The 26261-nt window shown below is 37.5% G+C and overlaps 1 protein-coding gene across 2 annotated transcripts in view; it reads right to left on the reverse strand.

The window, feature by feature from the left end:
- The window catches only part of NTN4 (netrin 4), a 116169-nt gene that overhangs the window by 15853 nt on the left and 74055 nt on the right, over positions 1–26261 (reverse strand). Inside the window, exons 6-7 of one of the 2 annotated variants that reach the window (XM_066261904.1) lie at positions 9356–9569; positions 8871–8983 (exon numbers count right to left, since the gene is read on the reverse strand). In XM_066261904.1, the coding sequence (XP_066118001.1) occupies positions 8871–8983; positions 9356–9569 (327 nt within the window). Of the gene's footprint in view, positions 1–8870; positions 8987–9355; positions 9570–26261 lie in introns of both variants that reach the window. The other variant, XM_066261894.1, reaches the window with a different exon arrangement.

A 26261-nucleotide genomic window follows, 5' to 3' on the forward strand; every position in this document is an offset into this window, starting at 1 on the left:
TCTCTCTCCCTTCCTGTGTGTCCCTATCTGTCCCTCTCTCTGTCTGTCACAAACAAGGGGGGGGGGGAATCAACAAATAAATCCAGGTAACATACTCTTTAAGGCTTGAATGATTCATATAACATAATTCATAAATACTAAGAAACTATGAAAAGCCATTCAAAAGAAATAGTCACTTTCTGAATTGAATTAATTATCCAGTGATGTACTGACCTAAGAGAGATACAGAAATGTAAAAATATTGATATATTTTAGTGCTTGTATTGATGTTGTGATAAATACAGGGGGGGGAGGAAGTAGGTTTATGTTGTGAGTACATAAAACACAGTTTATTTTTATATAATTATTTATTAATTATTGTATTATTTTCTTTATGAACAATTGGAAACCTAGTTTTGACCTACCCTGTACACTCCATGCTAATGGAAAGGAACAATTAATAGATAACCTATAAAAATTATCTTTTTATAATTAATGTTCACCACAGCAAAAGTCAAGTAAAATAAAATAATTGGACAGTCCTTTGAAGGTAATACCATCTAATTTAGAAGAATTTATTGAGCTCCTACAGTAAGCAGGATATGGTGCTATAAACTTCAGAGTATATAAATGTAAGCAAGGCAAAATTCTTGCCTTAAAGTTACAATTCAGTACAGTGGATAGAGAAAGTGGTAAGTGTTCTAAGACAGATACAATAAGCTTGGGTAGGAGGTCACATGTTTGGGAAGATGGAAAAGTCTTTCTGGCTAAAGGACTTAAAATGGACTTTGAAGAATAAGTAGGATGTTTTCTAACAACAGTTAAAATTATGTATTACAATTATGTGTGAGAGATTTGCCAGGCCTTGTGGAAGACTTTCAAAACACCTTTGTGCATACTCTCTATATAGCCTTCTCCTACTTACTGATGCTCATGTATCTGTTTCTGCGCTAGATCAGAATCCTCGAGGACAATGGTTATATCTTATTCATCTTTACATTTCTAGAACCCAGAATAGATGGTATTTTTACTCATACTGATTTAACAAATAGATATAAATTCACCCCTTCCCTCACCTGCCCCTCTTGCCCTCAGGCATTGCAATTTATCGGCACCGAATGGTAATAACAGCAGGTAACTTATACTGAGGAGAACTTACTATGTATAGGCACTTTTTTGTAAGTGTTTTACATTTATTTACTCATATAGATTCTTATATACAGAAACTTGACAGGTACGTGGAGATAAAAGGGTGAGCAGAAAAATGTAAGAGCAAAAGGCAGAGTGTGTTCATGGAAGAGTCTGTGATTCTGTTTATCCGGGGTATAGATTGAGTAGAGAACAGAACGAGGTATCACGGAGACCCTTGGCTGATAAGCAGTTAAACCCTGAATTTAATTTGTTAGATAAATGGGAATTTTCAGTGTTAATAGTTTAAAGAAGTTACGTGAATTAAAATATATATGTGAAAATTAATCTGGCATCACCATATCAAAAGTATTAGAAAGAAGAGTAAATGAAGGCAGGGAACAACTAGAAGCTAGTGAAACACGATAATAATAATATTAACTAATTTGAGTGCCAACTATAAGCCACAAACTGTAGAAGGAATGTTATTCATATGATCTTGTTTAATATTTATAATAACCTTATGAGAGAAGTATTATTAAGAAATGAAAAAATAAAGACTCAGAATAAGTGAACTTATTCAAGGTAGTATTGTTAACAAGTAGAAAAGCCAGATTTTAAGCCTGGGTTAGGGAGAGTCTGAAGCCCCCTGATCTTTCCCCTATGCTGTTTTTCTAAGTCAGATGGATGGGCTGGCTGTAGCTCAGCAGTTCCTTCGAGTCAAGTTCACTTGCTAAGTCATATAGAACGTGGGTCTAAGAGGTGGCCATGGGTCTAGATAGGAAGAAATATCAAGGGATGCTGCAGAGGTAGGGTCTACACATCTTGTCAATGGTAAGGAAAGAAGAAGCATATAAACAAACTTGAAGTTTTCAGCCAAGGCGACAGAGGGGATTAAAAAATAGGGAAGTTAAGAGAAGAGCATTTTAGGATATATAATTTAAGGGTTTTATTGGTAGAAATCAATTGTCTAAATTACTGAAACCATGTGGAGTAGCTCATAGGAGAAAAAGCTGAAGAACTGGAACTTGAAATGGACAAGAATCAGGAATGTGCCAAAGATCTAAGAACTATTGGGAAGTCTCTTTCATGGCTTTACCATTAAAATCATAAACTCTAATCACTTCCAGCAAAATATTTAAATTTCAGGGAGGGAACATCTGATTAGCCCCTCCAACAGTGTAGTAAGTGAAGGGAGAGCAGTCCCCCTGAAAAATTGGGTTGAGCTACCACAGAAATACCAGGAAAGAAGGGGAAATTAATCTGGTCAGGTAAAACACAATATAGAGGTCTGTAACGAATTCTACTATAATGCAATGCAATGAATTACTCTAATGTAATGAATTAGAGATGCTGACAGAATATTCAGGTGGCAATGAGAGTAGGGTTCTGGTGAGACACATAGTGATGTGGAGAACAGTGACTTTTTGGCTCTAACTAAAGCTTCTCTAGAAACCAAGGAATGAGATCTGCAAGTGGAAAATTACAATGGAATTAAATAATGAGAAAGAAATCAAAGGTACTTAAAACAAGCTGGTGTGATTTGTTGAGTAATATTGCTTCTAATCTAAGCATAGCAGAGAGGATTATTCATTCAGAAATTGTAGTAACTTAAGTGAACAGCCACAGCCTTTGATAATTCCACCAAAGCAGGACAGTATGGTAATTATCATGCTATAAAACCTAATGGAATTCCAAATGACATATATATTAGTCCTCAACATAATGTTCTCTTTGGTCCTTCAGCATATAAGAACACATATAAGTCTGTTATTTAAAGATCTTTTTTTGGCTGCTTTTAGTACTCCCTTTTCATATGTTAAGACATCAGACATTAAAATGTGTTTTTGAATGAATCTTTGTTGATCAGATTCAGCCTAGATGTATTTTCTTTTTTTTTCCTTTTACAGAGACAGAGAGAGAGAGAGTCAGAGAGAGGGATAGACAGGAACAGACAGACAGGAACGGAGAGATGAGAAGCATCAATCATTAGTTTTTTTGTTGTTGTGCATTGCAACACCTTAGTTGTTCATTGATTGCTTTCTCATATGTGCTTTGACCGCAGGCCTTCAGCAGACTGAGTAACCCCTTGCTCGAGCCAGCGACCTTGGGTCCAAGCTGGTGAGCTTTTGCTCAAACCAGAGGAGCCCGTGCTCAAGCTGGCAACCTCGGGGTCTCGAACCTGGGTTTTCCGCATCCCAGTTCGATGCTGTGCCATCGCCTGGTCAGGCCTAGATGTATTTTCTTAAAAGAAATCTGGAAGGAAGGGAAAACCTGTTTAGATATACTAGGTATTAAAATGCTAAAGAGAAAGAGAGAGAGAGCATTGTTTACCATTCTTTGGTACTAACTCCAATTTTGTACAGGAAGTGAAAGTTTACATCTGATGTTCTTTACCTCACAAGAAGTGATAGAAATTAAGAGTATCCAGTTGGTATAGAATACTGTATTCCTAGTTATGGAAACTTATGGTAGGTAAATAGGTAGGTAGGCACATATAATTGAGAATAAATCACAGTGCTTAGGAAACATCACATTTTATTTAAAAAAGGTGCCCAGGAGTAATATTCTATACTCAGTTGGAACGTTGCTGTTTAGCAGGAAACTGAACAATGTCTTCCACAATCTGGAGCGCATCCAGCTGAATTTCAGAGGCTCTCTGGGGACATGACAGACCTAACAGCTGTTGTGAATGTAAGAGTGTGGAGTCATTCTGATGCCAGTATGCTGTGCCCTCAAATGGTGTGCTGCCAGCTCCCTAGTAACATGATGACTGGTTTAATGAATGTCCTAAAAACTTTTTTCAAATGTGAAAAGATAAATACGACAACTTCTTCTTGCCTTATCCATTCTACCTTTCTCCCTGTTGTGAATTAAAATGAAACCACCAGGAAGATGACCATAAAATTATGTTAAGTGAATAAACCATGATATGGAATTACAAATACTAGTATAATTTAAATTCTTGATATTTTTTTTTTACAAGGGAGATAGAGGGACAGATAGGGACAGACAGACAAGAAGGGAGAGAGATGAGAAGCATCAATTCTTCGTTGCGGCACCTTAGTTGTTTATTGATTGCTTTCTCATATGTGCCTTGACTGCGGGGGCTGCGCCAAGCCAGTGACCCCTTGCTCAAACTAGCAACCTTGGGTTCAAGCGCCGGTGACCTTGAGCTCAAACCAGCGACCATGGGCTAATGGCTATGATTTCACACTCAAGCCAGCAACCCTGCGCTCAAGCCAGATGAGCCCGCTTTCAAGGCGGTGACCTTGGGGTTTCAAATCTGGGTCCTCTGTGTCCCAGGCTAATGCTCTATCCACTATGCCACCACCTGGTCAGGCACATTCTTGGAAACTGCAGTCTCTAACTCTGCTTCAGCCATACTGGCCTCCTTCCTGTTTTTGGAGTAAGCTAGGCCTAGTCCCATCTTGTGACTTTTTTGCACTTGTGACTTCCTTATTTATTTATTTTTTGTGACAGAGACAGAGAGAAGGATAAATAAGGACAGACAGACAGGAAGGGAGAGAGATGAGAAGCATCAGTTCTTCATTACTGCACCTTAGTTGTTCATTGATTGCTTTCTCATATGTGCCTTGACTGTGGGCCTTCAGCAGACTGAGTGACCCATTGCTCAAACCAGCGACCTTGGGCTCAAGCTGGTGAGCCTTGCTCAAACCAGATGAGCACAACTCAAGCTGGCGACCTTGGATTTTGAACCTGGGTCCTCTACCTCCCAGTCTGATACCCTATCCACTGCGCCACCGCCTGGTCAGGCATACTTGTGTCTTCTTCATAAACTCTTTCTCTGCATCCCCTTACCTCCTTCATGTTTTATTTTTTCAGATGGATGTCACCTTTCCCAAGATTTTCCTTGATTACCCTATTTAAAAGTATGACCTTCCTGCCTGACTGGGGGTGGCACAGGAAATAGAGCATTGACCTGAGATGCTGAGATCTCAGGTTTGAAACCCTAAGGTCATTGGCTTGAGTACAGGTTCGCCATCTTGAGCACAGGGTTGCTGGCTTGAATGTGGGACCATCAGCATTATCCCAAAGCTGCTGGCTTAAATCCAAAGGTCACTAGCTTGAGCAAGAAGTCAATGGCTTGGCTTGAGCCACCCTGGCCCCCATCAAAGCACATATAAGAAGAAATCAATGAACAACTAAAAGTGACACAACTATGAGTTGATGCTTCTTATTTCTCTCCCTTCCTCTCTCTCTCTCAAAAAAATAAAAGAAAGTATGCCCCTCAGAAGCACTTCTTATTCCCCCACCCCTGTTTTATTTCTCTATTACACTAAACATCATCATATTAAATATTTTACTTACTTGTTAGCTACATTTCTGTGAAAAAATATAGGTTCCTTAGACGATGGGATTTTTGTCTGTTTTATCGATTACTATATTTGCAACACTGGCATATAGCATGGGTACTCAATAAATATTTGTTGGCTGAAGTAATGAATTTACAAATAACTTCTAAAAATTGGAAGAAAGCCTGACCAAGCGGTGGCGCAGTGGATAGAGCGTAGGACTGGGAGGTGGAGGACCCAGGTTTGAGACCCCAAGGTCGCCAGCTTGAGCGCGGGCTCATCTGGTTTGAGCAAAAAACTCACCAGCTTGGACCCAAGGTCACTGGCTCGAGCAAGGGGTTACTCAGTCTGCTAAAGGCCCGTGGTCAAGGCACATATGAGAAAGCAATCAATGAACAACTAAGGTGTCGCAACGAAAAACTGATAATTGATGCTTCTCATCTCTCTCTGTTCCTGTCTGCTCCTATCTATCCCTCTCTCTGACTCTCTCTGTCCCTGTAAAAAAAAAAAAAAATTGGAAGAAAATAGAAAATTCACAGAAAAACATACCTGAGTGACCAAGAAACCACTGGAAGTGACCAAACCCGTTAGTAATCAGGAAAATGCAATTTAAAATGGTAAGATTTCATTTTATATCCATCATATTGGCAAAACTTGAGAAGTTTGATAATATTAACTTTAGAAGTCCAGTAACTGTTGAGTTAAACTATGCCTGAATTAATGAGTCAGATTAGTGCTTGGCCCTTGTATGTGTCGTATAAATATTTATTAAATAAATACAAAGTATTAATGAGGATGTAGAGAAACAGGATGTCATACTTTGCTGGTGGAATGCAAATTTATACAACCACTTCAGAGAACTATTTGGCAATATTTGGTAAATTTGACAATAAGCACACCCATGACCCAACAGTATCTAGGTTTTACCCTAGAACCCTGGTCGGCAAACTGTGGCTCATGAGCCACATGTGGCTCTTTGGCCCCTTGAGTGTGGCTCTTCTTCAAAATACCATGTGCAGGCGCTACCTTGATAAGGAATGTTCCTACCTATGTAGTTTAAGTTTAAAAAAATTTGGCTCTCAAAAGAAACTTCAATCGTTATACTGTTGATATTTGGCTCTGTTGACTAATGAGTTTGCCAACCACTGCCCTAGAACAACAGTCGGCACACGATGATAAATATTTTAGGCTTTGTGGGCCAGGAGGTAGAATGAAAGATATTATATAGGTATTTATATAGCCATTTAAAGTGTAACCATTTAAACCTTAGAGCAGGTAGAGCTTGTAGGTTATAGAAAGATAGATGGCAGGCCATATTTGGCCTGAGGACCATAGTTTGCCAGCCCCTGATCTAATGAAACTCTTTCTCAAGTACAAAGTCACAGATAAGAGAACATCCATGGTAGCATTATATATAACAGTGAAACACTGGAAATTGGAAATACGCAAAATGCTAGATAGTAGGATAATAAAAATGGTACATTCATATAGTAGAATAGATAAACTAAGAAATGTGCATACTTAGGTAAAAAAAAAGTTGAAATGGTAGGTAAGTTATGTCCATTCTTATATAAATATATTCAAAAAACATGAAAGTGAATAATAAACACCAAAATTCAGGCTAGTGGTTAATATGTGGAGTAACAGAGGCTAGTGAGCTTGTAGATTGGTACACCAGGGGCTTCAAATATATCTGTATCACTTTAAAATTTAAGTAAAAACATGAAACCATCATTGCAAATTGTAAGATTTGGTAACACTAGCAGGTGTGTATATGGGTTTTTATCTAACATTTTTGGCATTTGTAATGTTTAATAATAATAGTTTTAATTTTAGGTTTAGTTGGATTATTTGGTTAGCACTTTGCAATCAAATGCCAACACAGATGTCATGCTTTTATGTTTGTGTTAGGGAGCAAGCTGGTGCTAAATTAAACCACTCGATTTCTATGAGAAAAGAATAGAAGCAGAATGAACACAGAGATTATATATTCCCACCAACATCACAGCATGCTCTTCAAATGAAGAACTAGATAAACATCATAGGAAAAGTGAGTCAGCGGAAATAGTATCAACTTGGTAAATTCAAAGAACCACATTTATGTGTTTTGGATCCAATAGAAATAATTTTTTATAATCAATTAATGTTAATTTGAATTTTATTAGTTTTATTATTTGGCTTAAATTTAGTTTTTAAAAATTGTTTTTGTTTTCTAATTGTAAAAAAAAGCTATAAAAAGTTCACAGCTAGTCTTTACTTTGTACATATTAAGTTATACTAGATAAGACTATTTTTCTTTTAAACAGATCTATATATTTCCCAACCTGATATATTCAGTTAGCTCTCAACTGTGTAAAGCAGTGTGTTTCAGAGAGAAGGAAAGATACAAAAATATCAACAGTGGGGTAATGAGATTTGCGTGACAAATTTTATTATGATGTTTTGCATTTTCTAAATTTTCTATACTAATTACTTATGTTACTCTAATAATAATGCAAAAAAGAAGCTTGTTAAAATACCCTTTAGTTATATTTAATAGTTTTATGCTTATGGGGGGCACTACTTTATTAAGTGTCAGAGCTAAAGAGTTCTTCTATAGCAGGGGTCCCCAAACTTTTTACACAGGGGGCCAGTTCACTGTCCCTCAGACCGTTGGAGGGCCGGACTATAAAAAAAACTATGAACAAATCCCTATGCACACTGCACATATCTTATTTTAAAGTAAAAAAACAAAACGGGAACAAATACAATATTTAAAATAAAGAACAAGTAAATTAAAGTCAACAAACTGACCAGTATTTCAATGGGAACTACGGGCCTGCTTTTGGCTAATGAGATGGTCAATGTGCTCCTCTCACTGACCACCAATGAAAGAGGTGCCCCTTCCAGAAGTGCAGTGGGGGCCGGATAAATGGCCTCAGGGGGCCACATGTGGCCCGCGGGCCGTAGTTTGGGGACCCCTGTTCTATAGGATTCAAAAGCTGTTCTCTGGTTTGTTACAAATCACTGTTAGTCTAAGACCGGATCTGCAAATATATATATATTTTTTGTATTTTTTTTCTGAAGCTGGAAACAGGAGGCAGTCAGACAGACTCCCGCATGTGCCCGACCAGGATCCACCCGGCATGCCCACCAGGGGGCGATGCTCTGCCCATCTGGGGCGTCACTCTGCTCTGTCGCGACCAGAGCCACTCTAGCGCCTGGGGCAGAGTCCAAGGAGCCATCCCCAGCGCCCGGGCCATTTCTTGCTCCAATGGAGCCTCGGCTGCGGGAGGGGAAGAGAGAGACAGAGAGGAAGGAGAGGGGCGAGGGGTGGAGAAGCAGATGGGCGCCTCTCCTGTGTGCCCTGGCCGGGAATCAAACCTGGGACTTCCGCACACCAGGCCGACGCTCTACCACTGAGCCAACCGGCCAGGGCCTGCAAATATTTTATATCTATTGTCTCACCTGAATGTCGAAGTGCAGAAAATCCTTGCTCATCCTCCCACTCCCAGGTTGGCTCACTCTGATTGTGTGTGGAATGGAAGTCAGGAATTTCATGATACCAGTCCAAGTCTATGCTGCTAATAAAACAGAAAATGATGAAGACATTATTAAAGAATTTTTAAGAACTTGAATGAAATGAGTAAATTTATAGAGATTGAAACCTTTTCAGCTACCTTTCCATCCTTTCACTTTTCAGAAATAAACAGTTTTAAGGGGCTATTGCTAAGAATACTACTTTTTCCTTTTTTTTTGCAAAATGAACTAGACCATCTCTAGTATCTTGTAAGAACAAATTACTTGACTCTCAATTTGACAAAAACTCTTTAAAGAGATGTGCAAAGACATCTTTGCCCCACTGATGGCATGCAAGGTTTTCCATCCCACGAGCAGATCTTGGACAGAATAGGAAAGACACACAGAGGAGAACGAGAGCCAAGGGCACTCACCTGCTGGTGCAGTCTCCTGTGAGAGGGTCGCAGCTCCCTGCACAGTCGCAGGGCCTGCAGCCGTAGTGTCCGAAGCCCCAGTATCCCACCATACACCTGTCACAGTGTGGCCCTGCCACCCCAGGCTTGCAAGGGCAGTCACCATTGCTGGGGTCACAGAAGATCACTGAGCTGAAAGGAAGGACAGCTGATCCAACTGGATGGCAGGAACACACTACAACAGAGAGGATACACAAGGACAGGCGAGTGACCAGATTGTGGAGATTGGGCCTAGCAATACCAAAATGGCTTCCTCTCACCACACAGCATATCTCTCAGGCTCTTCCTCTAGCCAGTTGGTGTATGCTCAGAGAATAGAAGCCAATTAAATTACTGATAAGAAGATACTATCAGAAAAACTTGTCTGCTGCTGCAGCAAAAATAATTTATTATAAAATTAAAGGCATTAAATATGAATGGATTTTGTTAGGGGTGATAGGAATGAAGACAAAGGAGGAGTAATTCATGATAAAGGGGAAAAAATCATGAGTATGGTATTCTGGAAACCAAAGAAAGTTTCAAAGAGGTAGGCAACATCAACTTTGACAAATGCTGACAGGTCCAAGAAGATGAGGAATGGAAATGGATTACTACATTTGACAATGGTGTTCTTGATAAGAACAGTTTCAGTGAAATAGTGAGTGGAAAACCCAACTGAAGAGTACTCAGGAGAGAATGACAGTAGAGGAAGTTGAGCCTGAGAGTAGACACCCTTTTGAGAAGCTTTTCTATAAAGGCACAGAAATGTGGTGGCAGCTAAAACTGAATGAGGGATATAAACAAAAGTGAAGGTATAGGTTTTGTCTGTTTTGTTTTAAGATAGAAGAAATTATAGCATGTTTGATGTTGATGGAAATGATCCTATTAAAAAAAAAGGAAAAATTTGTGACTAAAAGAGAGATGGGAGAATTGTTAGAGGTATACTTGCTTATACTTGAGAAAGGGAGAACGGCTGGGATCTGGTATAGAAAACAAGGTATTGGCATTGATTAGGAGCATGATCAGTTCATAGAAACAAGATGGAAAGCACAGCATATAAATATGGATGCAGGCGAGCGGATATATGCAGTGGTGGGATTTTTCCTTCTAATTGTATTTTCTGGATGAAGCAAGGTCATCAGATGAAAGATAATGAAGCGTGGGAGTAGAAGAGTGAATGAGGAACTTAGGAGGTGAAATATAATTGCCAGGCAACATAAAGGCTGCATTTGAGGTTAAAGTCATGAACTTACAGTGACTTTGGTTGGTTGTTTCTCCAGTTCTGTACAACTGAGAGGGTCTAGGTTTGATATAGGGAGAAAGATGGATTTAATTTGCATGTGCTACGGCCTGAATGTTTGTGTCACCGTCTCCCCCTCCTCCCATTCATTTGTTGAAGCCTTCTTCACAATATGATGGTATTTGGAGGTGAGGCCTTTGGGAAATTTGAATATGGTCTTGGAGGTGATGAGACTGATGCCCTTATGAGGGGAATGAAGAGCAAAGAGCTCTCTTCTCTGTGAAAGATGTGATGCTAAACCTGCAACCTGGGAGACACCTCTCACCAGAATCCCATGCTGGCACCATGATCTCAGACTTCCAGCCTCCAGAACTATGAGAAATGATTATTGTTTAAGTCACCCAGTCTGTGGTATTTTGTTATAGCAGCCTGTATGGACTAAGACACATGTTAAATCCAGTTCCTCAGACAAAAATCTACGAGCAGCCATTTCTGCAAGTCCTTGCTATTAATCAAGAGTACTTCCCCTCAGCTCTCTCCCAAATCCCACAGTTGCTCACTGCCCACAGTTTGACAATTCCTTAATATTTTATTTGTTCCTGGGATAGCAAAAATAGTTGAACAAAGTTTTTTAAATGTGTTTATTGGTTTCATCACAAATCTGTGTACCCTAACCTCAGTTGGGTGCCCTAACTGATGCTCATTAACACTATTTATTCAATTCTATCTGTTTGTGGGGTTTTTTAATGAAAAAATTTCCTCACAGTGGCTATCCCAAAATATTCCAAACTTTTTAACTCACTGTAACCACTTGGTCTGAAAATTCTAATTAGTTAATAAGGTACACTGGATAATCTTTTCTCCACTTCAAAATCTCTATCTTTCCAGTTTTCTCTAAGAATCATATGAAAAATGCTGGGAGAGATCTTGGTTTATGGCCTTGCCATTCACTAGCTCTGTGATCTTGGGAAAGAAATTTAACTCTCCTAAACCTCTGTTTCGTCAATGAAGTATCCATAATACATGGAGATTTCATGAAGATGGAATTATTTTAAATGAAATTACTTCAGCAAGATGCACAGCACAGAGCCTGACACCTACTAGGCCAACTCTTCCTGCTAAAGTTTTCTCAACTAATATTCTAGATCCCACTCTCTCCTTTATCCCCTTGGAAACTTCATTTATTGAATATTTTCTTTGTCATTAAAATCTCAGTTTAGCTTCAATCTAGCTTCAAAGCTCCACTAGTAACTCTGACTATGGCAAGATACCTCGCCTCTCATTTTCTGTTTTCTTGTCTGTAAACTGGAGCTTAGAATAATATTTACCCTCATTACATTGTTGTAAGGATGCAAAGAGATTATGCATGTAAAACAGTGTAGTGTCTGGCACATGGTTAATTAATAGTGAATTAACTAATTGAATAAATAATTCATGAAAGTTGTAGGATCTGTGCTTGCATAAATAACAGAGCCAACCCTCAAGAAACTCATAGTCTTGTTGCGGAAAACAAAAATTTCCATCCTCTGATAAGTACTCCAATAGAGGTCTGTATAAAGTGTTACGGGAGCCAAGAGAACTGGAACATGAGCTGAGAAAATCAAATAGGGTCCAAAAGGGAGGGGTCATTTAGACATTTGAGTTGATCCTAAAAGATGAGTGGGACTTTGCAAGTTCAAAAGAAGGGGAAGAAGTTATTTATTTCCAGCCTGGTCTTTAGATAGTCTCCCTGTTGTATTTCTTTTAAATAATTTTTAAAAATTTAATTGTAAAAAAAACCCCAGATACCAGAAAATGTACCATCTTAACCATTTTTAGGTGTACAGTCCATCGCCACTGCGGTCTAAGTCTCTGCATCATATGTGGAAGCACTTGCTGCTTTGTGGAAGTGTGAAGCTCTTTCATGCCTCGGTGTACCAGACGGGCCTGCTTTGCCTTTTGCCACCTTGTCCATCTGGCCCATGACACACTTTCTTGTCCCATTCCCTCTGGACAGTTAGCTACTCTCTCCTCTATGCTGCCTCTGTTCTTTGTATATATTTCTATTTTGTGTATATCACAGCACATCATTCTTATTTCTTTACATGCTCGTCTCCCTTACTACTAGACTCTGAACTCATTGACAGAAGGATCTTTATCTTTTTATTTTTGTTTTCTAGGCCCCAGAACAACATCTGGTAGATGCCCAAATAAGCATTTATGGGATTGACCTGAAGGACATTCAGACAGTAGGAATCATATGTAAAAAGACATGGCCTGTTGGGAAATGTGAAGTTTAGTGGGTCTGGAGTGTGAATTGAGTGGAAAGCAGTTAAAGTTTGAAGTCTATCATCCATTTGGAGAGAATGGATACTATACGACATGAGTGTATCAAAGTGCTATGTGAAGACTTTAAAGGAAATCACATAATCCAGTATAAACATTTCATCATTTTGAAGTGAGTAAACCAATAGTTACTTTATCACTCAGTTAAGGCCATTTGGTTCTTACCAGCAGACAGAGGAACCAGAAGAAAGACTATAAGGACTCACATTTCATGTAATATATATTCCAGGATACCATTATCTTTTCCTTTTATCAAGCCTTTCTAAGATTTAACCTGTCTGTACTACTATATATTTTTAAACCTACACACATTTCAGGAATGACCAGAGAAGAATGTGATTCTATCACATGTACTGGTGGATTTCTGTCAATGTGACTTTTCACATAATTACAAGATAAAAATACCACTTGGAAACTATGCAGAACTCGCTCCAGGCAGAAGGCCCTGACATCTTTCACAGAATACTTTTTCAGACTGCACTCCGTGGCTTGCCTTGCATACCTATCTCCTGAAGCCTGTAAAGCAGGCAATGTCTGACGCACCTAAGCTACATTTCTTACTTTCTTTCAAAATACAAATATATTTCCTTCTTGCTTGGGGAAAAATAAGAGGTTTGTATTAGATTCTGGTTAAGGATCTGATTCTCCAATATATAGTTCTTATTGATCATTCTAAAATGCAACCCAAGCACTTAATTTTTACCTAGTCATTATGATGAATGTCAAAGTTACAACCCAGTTGGAGTGACATAAATTCTCCCTGAAGCTTTGTCTTCTTCTTGTTAGACATAAAATCCCACAGTAAACATTTGTCTCAAACTGCTCTCAGAACCAAATTAGCAAAGCAAAATTACTTAAAATGTCATTTTAATTCCTAAATATTGTCACAAGATTTCTTTTAAAATGCGAATGACTACGATATTTCCCCATGTATAAGACACACCTTAATTTTGGGGCCTGAAATTTGAAAAAATAAATGTATTACATGAAGTTATTGAACTCAGTTTTATCCATCATAAAATTCATACAACTCCTCATCACTGTCAAAACTCCCATCCATTAGCTTGTCTTCATCTGTGTCTGATGACAAATCACTGTCTTCATATATTGCCTCGTCCTCAGTTCCAACTATGGCATTTGAAATGTCACACTTCTTTTTTTTTTTTTTCTTTTCCATTTTTCTGAAGCTGGAAACAGGGAGAGACAGTCAGACAGACTCCCGCATGCGCCCGACCGGGATCCACCCGGCACGCCCACCAGGGGCGACGCTCTGCCCACCAGGGTGCGATGCTCTGCCCATCCTGGGTGTCGCCATATTGCGACCAGAGCCACTCTAGCGCCTGAGGCAGAGGCCACAGAGCCATCCCCAGCGCCCGGGCCATCTTTGCTCCAATGGAACCTTGGCTGTGGGAGGGGAAGAGAGAGACAGAGAGGAAAGCGCGGCGGAGGGATGGAGAAGCAAATGGGCGCTTCTCCTGTGTGCCCTGGCCAGGAATCGAACCCGGGTCCTCTGCACGCTAGGCCGACGCTCTACCGCTGAGCCAACCGGCCAGGGCGAAATGTCACACTTCTTAAATGACTTGACAACAATCTCAATCTACAACCACTGTATAAGACGCACCCAGTTTTTAGACCCCAATTTTTTTGGAAAATGGTGCGTCTTATACATGGGGAAATATGGTAATTTAAAACAATATATTCTGTACTGATACATCCTATTATAAGAAAACCTGAAATAATAATATAAAACATTGAAACAAATAGGCTAGAGGTAATGGGTACTTTTATAAACAATTTCATAATAGGTTCCCTTTAAATAATGACTTCAGATACTTGCTAAATGTTATACAAATTATATTTACAGATGTACAGTTGCAGCAATACACCTATAATATTATATGAAGCACTATCCTTCTATAGAGCATTTTCAAGAAAGAGTTAAGACATTAGGCTGCTTTGGAGTATATATACAAGGAAACCTAACTGTTAATAAAACAATGGGTGAGCACATATTTAAGTAACCTTGTGCATCTCTGTAAGGCTCTGAAACTAGTATTTTGTATCAACTACAAATGCTGACAATAAATACAGCTGTTTGGAAATTGCCTGAAATATCGCTTAGAAAGACAGAAAATAAAACAAAGGCAGTATAACAGAGTTGGTAAGGGCACAAATTTACGAGTCAGACTAGATGAGTTCAAATCTGGTTATGAGGCTTATCCTTTGTAAAATTAACCTCCTCAACTCACAATATTCTCATTGATAAAGTAAGAAATAATACCTTGGCCGTAGGTTTGTGTAAGGGTTAAATGAGACAGTGTTTGTATGTAGTAATGTATCAGGCATTTAGTGGCACCAGATGCTTAAAGAATAAACAATATTATTATCTAGAAGAAACATTGATTTAAAAATGTGCACCATTCATTCATTCATTCATTCACACCTTTGTCAAAGAGTTCTTAAACTTTAGAATTAACAAGAACTATGCAAGGGGCTGAAGATCCAACAACGAATGCAGAGTCACCAAGTCTTCTTCAGTAAGGAAAGAGATATGCAAATAAATAATTACAAGGCAGTAAAGCGTGTAACAATGCAGTCAAGGGTGCACGGGAACACAAAGCACAATAACTGCCTCACTGTAGATCAGGGTTATTTTTAAAGGAAATTAATGATGTAACTAGCTTCCAAAATAAGCTGAAATTCCTTATTTTGCCCCTGGAAGAAATTTGGTGACAAATAACTTTGTTGATTATGCTAAATCCTATAGAATTAGATAATTCCCCTGTTACATGTTCCTTTCTTTGGATTAAAAAAAAAAAAGTGCTATTACTGTCCTTCTGTGAATCAGGCCCTGCTGCTTATGGGAGGGTACCCTACAATACAATGTAGGACAAGAGTTGCAACTGTCAACTGATGTGAACATAATAAGTATATACAAAATGGCCAGGAACATAATGAAAAAGTTTTGGTTAAAACATTAGCCACATTCTGATGGGGTTGCTAAAGCATTTATTGGTGGAGACACAGGAGACACCATTGCTGTGTTTTCATCTTCATTCCCACCTTCACCAGAACTTAGGAGTCTGTCTGCATGTCTTCCACTTAGAGTGACCCATGATGCCAAGCTTGCTGTAGAAATAAACAGTTGTGTCCAGCATCTTACCCTTTTTTTAATCACCAGGACTCCTTAGCATTACTTTATGGCTCTAGTTTTTGTTATTTTTTTTTTTTTTTTTTTTTTTTTTTTTGTAGTTTTTGTTATTCTGTTAGTAAAAGCTACACTGGGAGCAAAATACCCTACAAGTATTTGCTTCTGATTTAGCTTTTCTAAAAACAGAACTCAAAGTTCAAGGTCCTCAGCTGGGAAAGAAGCTACTGGTCAGACCCTTTCATCACTGCCCATGGCCACTCCTTCAGGGTGCTGCCCGGGCTCCCAACATTGTTTTCTCCTGAAAAGGCCAAGGCCCTACAGAATTTCTGATGGGGAATTTTTAATGTTAAAGCTATTTTGAAAGCTGTCCAGCTGCCTGCCAAGGTTCTGGTAGTTAAAAGAGATGACTTTGAATGCGGCTCTAAACAGAAAGGAGACAATATGAACTGTTATTACTATATTAAGTGTGAAGTTAAATATTAGATAAAATGAAAATTTTTTAGCTTTATTGATACTGTTTTCTCTTTTGTACTATCAACTATTTTTGCTAGTGGATGAATCACTACAAAAAATAAAGAAAAAATTTGTAAATGAAGTTTACTCTGTCAAAGGCGATATGGTTTACCCCTTTATTAAACTAGGAAACCGTTTTCTACTCATCCTTTAAATGTTATATGCATTATGTTCCAAGATATCTAGTTCCATATTCAAAGTGTATGTTCATTTCAAATAAAATTAAATATATTCTGACATTAAAAAACATTTTTGTTACATTTTTTGAGTTATGCTTTCTAGAATTTGTAAAAAAGAAGGGTTAAAAAATAAAAAAATGACAAAAAATTTATCTTTTTATATATATAGATACATTCTTAGTAAGATTTAGTAAATTCAGCAGGTCCTGGCACAAATGTGTTAAGTTTTTTCATTCTTGTGTTTATGAGAAACATGAGCCTGATGTGTCCTAGCGATTTCTTCAATGTTTGGGCATATATTTGAAAGGCAAACTCTCATTTCCTCGTCAATACATTGAAGAATTCCTCTCTTTTTACTCTTAATTGTGTTGAGTGCAGAAAAGCCTCACCATATATATCATCTTAACTTTATACCAAACAAAGCGTAGAAGAAACTTGCCTCCAGTCTTTCTGGGGAACATGGGGGTAGTGTAAACAATCCAGCACCACAGCTTAACAGCCTTTTGCAACCTAATCAGGCAAGTGAGGTGGGGGGTTGGGCAGACTGTCAGTTTACAGTCAATTTCTCATACTTCTGTCCCCCCAAAATCTAAACTCCAAAAACTCTGTTGGGTTTTTGGTCCCCAACAGGCACTTATTTCTCTGGAATACCTGGAAATCTTCTAGGGCACACACTTTGAGAACCACTGGGTTAGGGACTGTATTATTGTGTTTTTAGTGACTATGATAAGCCTGCCAGATGGTCAACACTGATTAAATCTTTTTTGAGTTTTTAAAAATGAATGAAGTATAGTCACTTAATAACTATTTCTTAGTGAGTGACAGTCTTCTGTCCTTCAGTGTAATCTCTTTATGATTTTTTGCCTGACTGCTATTTCTATAGTACACTGTGAGGGCCTGGAAAGTAGGAACCACATCTTTTCATCTCTATATCCTCCAAACCTAGGGCCATAACTGACCCACTTTAGGGACTCACTCAATCTTTGTTGAATAAATGAATGAATGAACCTCTCAATAACCAACAACCATGAAATGATTTTGTTCAATGAAATTACAAAAAAAGCTCATACTATTTATTTTACAGGTTTTTAGTATCAGCGCCACAGCATTTGCAATACTAAGATACTGAAACAGGAAAAACAAAGTAAAACAACAAATCCATACCATTTTAGAAAACTAAATTGACCATTTTAGTTTTCTAAAATGGTTAAGTAATACAGATTATTCTTTATCTTGCCAGTGTAAGATTGTTCCCTACACGCGTGTGAGATTACTCCCTACATTTAATGCTTTATTCAGTCTGGTTTTATTATTTATTGTTTATAATGAAAGTTCTCTATTCTAACTCCACAGGAGACATTCCTCACCTATAAATGCTTCTCACTGGCAACAAAATTTTTTGTCACATTAATCAGTCTGAAATTCCTTTCCTTACTTTCATCCAATTATATCTAATTATGACTCTGTTCTAAGGAAGTAAATATTTTTTTCTACTTCCTATATCCCCTTACACCTTTTGAGTATGTATAGAAAGTTATTTCTCTTTGAGAAGTCTTCTAGTTAATCTGAGAATATTTATCTTTTTTTATATATATTCATTAGTATCTCTCTTTCCTTGTTTTGTTGGTCTAGCTGGAACACTCTCCGGTTACCCCCAAATTTCTTGTACTAAGAATCCTTAAGTAAATGCAGTTCTTTATATTCAAACTTTACATGGCTCTTTATCTGTTTTATTCAAAACCCAAAACCATAGGCCCTGGCCGGTTGGCTCAGTGGTAGAGCGTCGGCCTGGCGTGCAGGAGTCCCGAGTTCGATTCCCGGCCAGGGCACACAGGAGAAGTGCCCATCTGCTTCTCCACCCCTCCCCCTCTCCTTCCTCTCTGCCTCTTTCTTCCCCTCCCGCAGCGAGGCTCCATTGGAGCAAAGATGGCCCGGGCACTGGGGATGGCTCCTTGGCCTCTGCCCCAGGCGCTAGAGTGGCTCTGGTGGCGACAGAGCGATGCCCCGGAGGGGCAGAGCGTCGCCCCCTGGTGGGCGTGCCGGGTGGATCCCGGTCGGGCGCATGCGGGAGTCTGACTGTCTATCCCCGTTTCCAGCTTCAGGAAAACAAAAAAAAACAAAAAAAAAACCCCAAACCATATATGTATATATACATATATATTTAAAATTTAAGTTCTTTAAAAATTATTTTTGGCTCTACTATATATGTCTGATTATTTCCACCTTTGTTAATTCATGCATTTTATTTTTATCAACTAGGTCACAGTGTTGAATCATGTTCTTTAGGTCTATGTAGGTCATTGGCTCAAAGTCTTGAGGTCAAACAAAGCTGGATTCAAATGCCAGCCCTGCCTCTGACCAGCTGCATGAACTTGGACAAACTATATAGTCAATTTAAGACTCAGCTTTCTCATTTATAAAGTACAAAAAACACCACTTAACTCATAAAAATTGCTAAATGATATAACTTATGTAAATTGCCCAGCTAGTGTCTCACCCATAGTAGCCATTCAACAAATGCTAGTTCTTTTCTTTATACCCCATCTAATTTTGTCCAGATTTTCTGAGGGTTTTGATGTTTTAAAACTAATTGCTTGATTAGTTAATTCTTGTCCTTATCAAATGCAGAATGCCATATTATTTATTCCATGATTTATACTTTCTGTTTTGGATACATTTTAGAGAATTTCAGGATCTCTTCTATGTCTCTTCCCCAGTCTGACTGACTTTTTTTACTCATCAATTCATAAAATTTCTTCTTCTTGGGTGAATTTTAATACATGTCATTTAATCTTTTAAAAGGATAGTCCTGATTACATTATATGTATTTTCTGATTATTATATTATATGTATTTTCTCTATCTCTTTCACTTCTTAACCCTCTTGTTTTATATGCTAGATATTTTAAAAAGCTGAGATTAAAGTTTCCCAACTATTATTGTTGAGTTTTTGATCTATTTAAAGTTTGCTTTTCAAAAACAGTTTACATCATATTGATTCTATGCTGGAATCATTCACACTTTCAATATAAAACAAAGATATTTAGGTTGAATGACATAAAAAGAACTCATGTGGCTTTCTAAAACTACAATTTGAAAGACAAGTCTACTAAGCTACTATTGAAAGAAATGTCAGTGACCTTTGAGAAAAATCTTTTTCCGAGATAGGGCCGAACATAGGCACAAGAATGAAAAATGGAAGGTGCTTCTGAGTTCCTAAATATGTCATTGTGGTAAGGTATTCTGGATTTTATTAATTTAAAATTTTTACTTCTAAGATAATTTGAAGGGAAAAAAGAACCATCCTAGACACAGAATGAAATAATTGTTAAATAGAGGTACAAACAAATAAGCAAATACAAAGATTCTTCTTGGGAGCATCATGAGAAGGTCATATGTCAGTAGACCATGAAGGATGGAAAGGTAATCTGTGGCAAGATAGTTACCCACTGAAAGCACTTTTATTTACATCAGCTGGCCAGTTCTCACCTATGCCAGAAAGAAGAAAAGAAAGGGGGAAAATAAAACAAGAAAAAGAAAAAGATTTGGATGGATGATAGAACTCTTTCTTTACAAAGAGAGCTAGCTAGTTAGGGTAACAGTAACCAAGTAACCAGACATTATCTTGGTAAACACTTGCTTTGGGTTTCAGGACAGAGAGACCAAGTTTATTTTTATTTGCTCTCTACTGAAAGGCAATTGACTACATTTATTTTGGCCTCTAGGGAGGAAGGAAGGGCATGTCAGTTTTTCAAGAGGCTGTTTACTTTGACAGGGAATGAATTTTGCTTTCTTTTCCATTTGCTGATTTTTCTTTAAATATGGAGAGAGACTATGCAATAGTTAAAAATATGTCTTGACACAAAGGTCAATAAACTTATTGTATAGTTACCAACTGACTGTTTCTTGAAAAGGGAGCTAATTCTGTTCTATAAAGTATTTTCTTCAAGCAGCCATGGAAAATTTCATTTCATGAAATAGCTGTTAATACCCCATATCCAATCAATTTCTCATCTGTTTAACGTTTAACATATCTTTTGTGTTAAAAGGAAGGGAAAAGGGCCTTTACAAAGAACTGGATTCAGTGATTATTTAAATCCAACACAATAACATACTTACAATAGTTTAGGCTGTGCTTTGAATATGTAAATATGGAAGTAAAAGTAAATTGTCAATGTAGTGGTATACTAATTTTATTATAAATTCTAATTGCATTATAATAATTCACTTCAAAGTATAAGATATTTACAGTAAATTAATTTGTATACTATGAATAAGAGGGCTTCCTCTGAATAGAATGGCTAGGTATTTATTTTGAAACTGTTACATGAAAAATAGACATCTTAGAATTCTGCCAGAAATTTCTAGGAGAAAAGCAGAAGTTCTAAGTTAGACATTCTTATGTGGGAAAAAGTAATTGATATAAATTGCTACCAGCATTTGTATCTTTCATTGTGTCAGGGGAAAAAACATGTCTAGCCAGAGTTTTAGTAATCCTTTAGGATTTTCTGTCAGATTTATGGCTAATTCAGCAAGTAGATTAAATTATAGATGATTATTAGCTCAAAATCTTTCATTAAAGATGAAAGTAAATAGAGTTCACACTAGAAACAGCAATGATAAATGTAGTGGTTCTCACATGCTGATCAGAAGACCAAAAGGCTAAATTAGAATCACCAATGATGCTTTTAAAAATACAGATTTCTACTCCTATCCCTGTTGGATATTCTGATTCAGATCAGGGTAATTTCATATTTTCAGTAAGTGCTCCCAAGTGATTATAATCCACATACAGGTTTGACTAGAGAGACATGCTTGAATCAGAGAAGGGGCTATGAAGGTGGAGGCAAGTCTTCATTCAAAGGAGAGAAACCACTCCACGTTTGGTTTAGAGTCTATCTGAGTCACTGAGTTCCTGATAAAAAAACAACAACAAAAAACAATGATCTGATGGCTTGGAACTGGCATGGTGAAAATATTTAAACCACAAAAACTAGCTACTGCTGCAAATCAGAGGGTTTTTTTCTCCCTAGAAAGTCAGCATGCCACTTCCTATTAGGGTTATTCTCACATTTATAATGTGCCTGCCATAGGAAAATATTTAAGTTATAGGATACCAAAGGCACATAAGTGACTAAGATTTCAAATAAGTTACTCTAAAAGAGACTTCTCTTTTAGAACAGAGAGACAGTATTCCTCACAGTACCTCAGTATACAGTGATAATTATATTTTCCATTTGACTTCTGTAACTTAGTGACCAGTGGTTTCAGCCTTGATTTCTTCCCTTATCCCTAGATTCAGCTTGAGAGGTTTCACATTGTCCCTGGTGTTCACAGACCTTAAATGCACTGTACTTTTAAAATTCTTTTTCTAAGTTGTAGAAATAAATTCAGTTTCAATGATCTTCAGTAGTCTTAAAAAAACAAACAACATCTTTGGAATCCTCAGAAGCAAGTTCTTGGCAATGACAATGTGTAGTTGTTTGGGTCCACAGTTGACTCTGATTACAGTTGAAATAAAGAGGAAGTGAGAACAGATTATTTAATTGCAGAGAGGAATAAATCTATTGGCTAGTAGATTTGATTCATGACCCCTTTTCTTTAGGCTTGATGAATTTATGACCATCAATTAACTGTAAATATAAGGACCATAGCATTTAGCATAGTGCCTATCAGGATAATGTGAGGAAAAATATGGCTGGAACTTGAATGGGGTCAATAAATCCTTGGCTTATTTGGCAGGGAGCTAGCTACTTGTCACTAATATTTGTTGAATGAATGAATGTGCCTCAGTAAGTATTCTATTAAACATGTAGTAGATTGAATAACATTCATTCCACTTTTTAGATCAACTCATTAAAGCCAATGAAGGCAATCATTGATTAGAAAACAGGACAAACTTGGTGTTTCAGCACTTACAGAGGAAAAAAATAAAACAGCCACCAAAAAAGTATTGGAGGCATTTCATCAAGAAAATCTTCCCTAACTGTCTTCATTCCACCTACACACTCTCCCTCAGATTTTATGAAAATTAAATGAATTAATGTGTGTATAGCCCTTCTAACAGTGAATGGAAAATAGGAGGCACTCAAAAAGAAAGAAAGAAAGAAAGAAAATAGGAGAAAATAGCTCAATAAATGTCAGCTATTACTATTATATCATCACCATTGCCACAGTGAATTGAAATGGCCTGTTATTGTATATTTCTCCTCATCTAGAGTGTAAGATCTTTTAGGGAAGGCCTTTTATCTTTACAGACCTAGTACTTACCACAGTGCCTAGAACAGAAAAGGCATTCAGTAAATGTCTTCTGAGCTAAACTGAGTATATAATTTATATACTTATAATTTTGTCTGGCTGGCTACTTCAAGTTTTCAATGGTTCCAGCTCCTGAGAAGACATAAACTAGGAAGTAAGGAAGAGAAGTGTTTTCATATATCATCAATGATATATGATTGTAGCTTGCCCAGGCTTATTTAATATTATTTCTGTAATTATTTTACAGATAGAAATATAAGGTTTATTATTTCCTTGATATACAGTTATGGTATCTAGCCCTTGGAAATAAGTAACAAATAAATAGAAGGAATCTTCAAGGACATGACTTCCAAAGTGAAGTCTTTCTATAGAGATGGGCACACTACAGTAGCAACATTTTCCAGTGTGTTCTGTAGAACACTGATCCCAGAAGGTGTTCTGTAAGAAAAGCATTCCTTCCTGGTTAAATTTGAAAGACACACCTCAGACTTTGTAGGAGGTTTGTAATAAACATCAGTATATGAAAGACTCCGAGAAATCCTGAAGTAGCCTGAGTGGTGGTGGCCATGTGGGTAGCCAGGGGGATTGAGCTGGGACACTGAGTACCCTGGGTTGAAACCCCAGGTCACCAGCTTAAGTACAGGCTTGCCAGCTTGAGCACAGGATCATCAACATGATCCCATGGTCTCTGGCTTGAAGCCTAAGGTCACTGGCTTGAGCAAGGGGTCAGTGGCTTGGTTTGAGTGTACCCCCTCCCTGCTCCCATCCTATGAGAAGCAATCAATGAACAAGTAAAGTTGTACTTCCAATGATGGAAGTACAAGTTGATGCTTCTCATCTCTCTCCCCCCTCAAAGGAAGGAAGGATGGAAAGAAGGAAGGAAGGAAGGAAGGAAGGAAGGAAGGAAGGAAGGAAGGAAGGAAGGAAGGAAGGAAAGGAAAGGAAAGGAGGGAGGGAAGAAGAAGGAAAGCAAGCAGGCATCCTAAAGTAAAGAAACCTTTGATTAATCCACCATTTCCTAAATTTTCAAGCCATAGAAAAATGTCTCCTTATCCTAATTCCTATTAACATCTCATGGAATTAGTGTTTCATAGATCATACATTGGAAAGTACTATACTGTAGAAACATATTTTTTCACATTTCCATTTTTTCCCCTCAGTAAATACTTACATAATTCATTTTTTAAAAATTCATAATCTATATGCACAAGTAGAGATGCAAATGTTGGTTAATTTGATGTTCAGGAATTAAAGGATATTCTGTCATTTAAAAAAACTAACCTTTAGAGTAAGTGCTATAATGCATGTAACCCCTATTGAAAAGCATTCTTCAGTATTCTCAAACTTTAATATGATACATTCACATGGGAATTTTGTTAACGTGCAAATTTATTTCAGTAGCTCTGGATGGGATCAGGAGTTCTGCATTTTCTAATCAGATGATGCCAGTGGGATTGATCTATGGACCACACACTGAGTTGTAGGTTACTTTTCTGCCTTGGTGAGCACAGTAGAATAAATATAATAAAACTGTTATTTTGAATAACATTGTACATGTTGTTGATGGAACCACACACTGAGATAGTTCAAATTTTTAAAAATATCAACTGGTTTTCTTGATATTATCTTCCTCATAAAAGTTAAGTGGAAACAAATGGAGAGAAAAGTTGTGGCTATATCAATATTTATATCAGCACCTAGCATGAAATCTGATACATTATAGGTGCTTAATAAATGCTAAGTCCATTAATTTATTTGTGATAAATTTTATTATCAGAATTAATAACTCTAAAGGTGACATAGGGACAAGGAAATGGTTTCTGTCAAGGAAATGGTTAATGATATGAAAATATAACTAAATAATAGTGAAAATATTACCAAACATGTTGCCAATTAAACAATATATTACAGTGAGTATGTAGGTAGAGAGAAGAAGTGGATGTGCTAGTTCTTGGAACTGGATGTGCTAAGTGTTGGAATCTAGCCCTGGCGCAGAAAAGGGAAAGGAAGAACCAGAAGGCACCAGGGCAGTGAGTGGGCACAGGCGTCTCTGCCCCAAACACAGGCTGGTACAGTCATAAAGGGAATGGAGACAGGCCTTCCTCAGGCAGTGTACCAGTCAAGCAGGGGGCTGTCTGGAGAAGGAAAAGAGATATAGATCTTCCCTACTAATCCATCTATTTCCTACAAATTAGGCAAAAAGGACTAAATTGGTATTAGTTATTTTTACAGTTCCTTATTTGGTGCATCTGAGTATTTTTTTAACTAGGAGAGATTAGCAATATGAATTATTATTATTAGTTTCTAGCTTCAGGTCTGAGCCCACACAAGAGCAGAAGTAAATAGTACTCTGAGAAATATGACATCCAAATCTTGGGCTCAGTGTTGAAAGTGAGCTGTGCCACAGTCTGTCTTCCACAGTTTAAGAGAGAAAGCTTATAACGAATAAGCCCACTCAAATTTGTGTGTAGATATCTCCTGCCTGATGTTCAAAATATGTGTTTTTCAAGAGCAATAGAATTTTTCCTTTAAATTAAAAAAAAAAAAAGCAAATCTCAAGATTTTAAATGATTGTTTCCTATTGTATTGCTCCTTTCCTGTCCCTGTTTTGAGCTGGAACACAGAGTCCTCAGTGGGGAAAGGAAAAGCATGACCATCAATCTCTATTAACAGTCTTGAATGGTTTAGTCCTCTAGTAATTTCTGAGTTATTAGACATGTAAATTCTCATGTAGTTAGATAAGCTATTCATCCACATTGGACATTGACTTAAGTTCTGTATACACCATTTACAGTTACATTTCAGGTAATTGGAGTGATATTTTTAAATTCTATTTTTTTCAAATAAACTTCTTGGAGTTATGCCAGTAAAAAAATCAGAATCCATTCTATATGAATTTAGAATTTAGGGGAAGAATAGGGATTAAATTGTTATGTTTTAAAATTGTTTATGGTACGGGGGTACATTAGAACAGTGTCAATCGAAGTACATTCATACTGAAACCAAAGCAAGTGTTCAGGCTCACTCTAGAGATGGAAGCTGGAATGACCCAAGTGCAGGTAACCACTCTTTATTTCGTTCACTTCAGTTCATTCATTGTCTATGTTCTCATATATTTTGTCTTAAGATAATTTTAAATATATCTCCCTCTTCATCATTTTTTTTTTATCTATTATACTAGTCATCCTGTTTTCCAAAATGTGATGTTACAGGAAATAATTTT

This window comes from Saccopteryx bilineata, chromosome 1 (genome assembly GCF_036850765.1).
Source record: "Saccopteryx bilineata isolate mSacBil1 chromosome 1, mSacBil1_pri_phased_curated, whole genome shotgun sequence".
Classification (NCBI taxonomy): Eukaryota; Metazoa; Chordata; class Mammalia; order Chiroptera; family Emballonuridae; genus Saccopteryx; species Saccopteryx bilineata.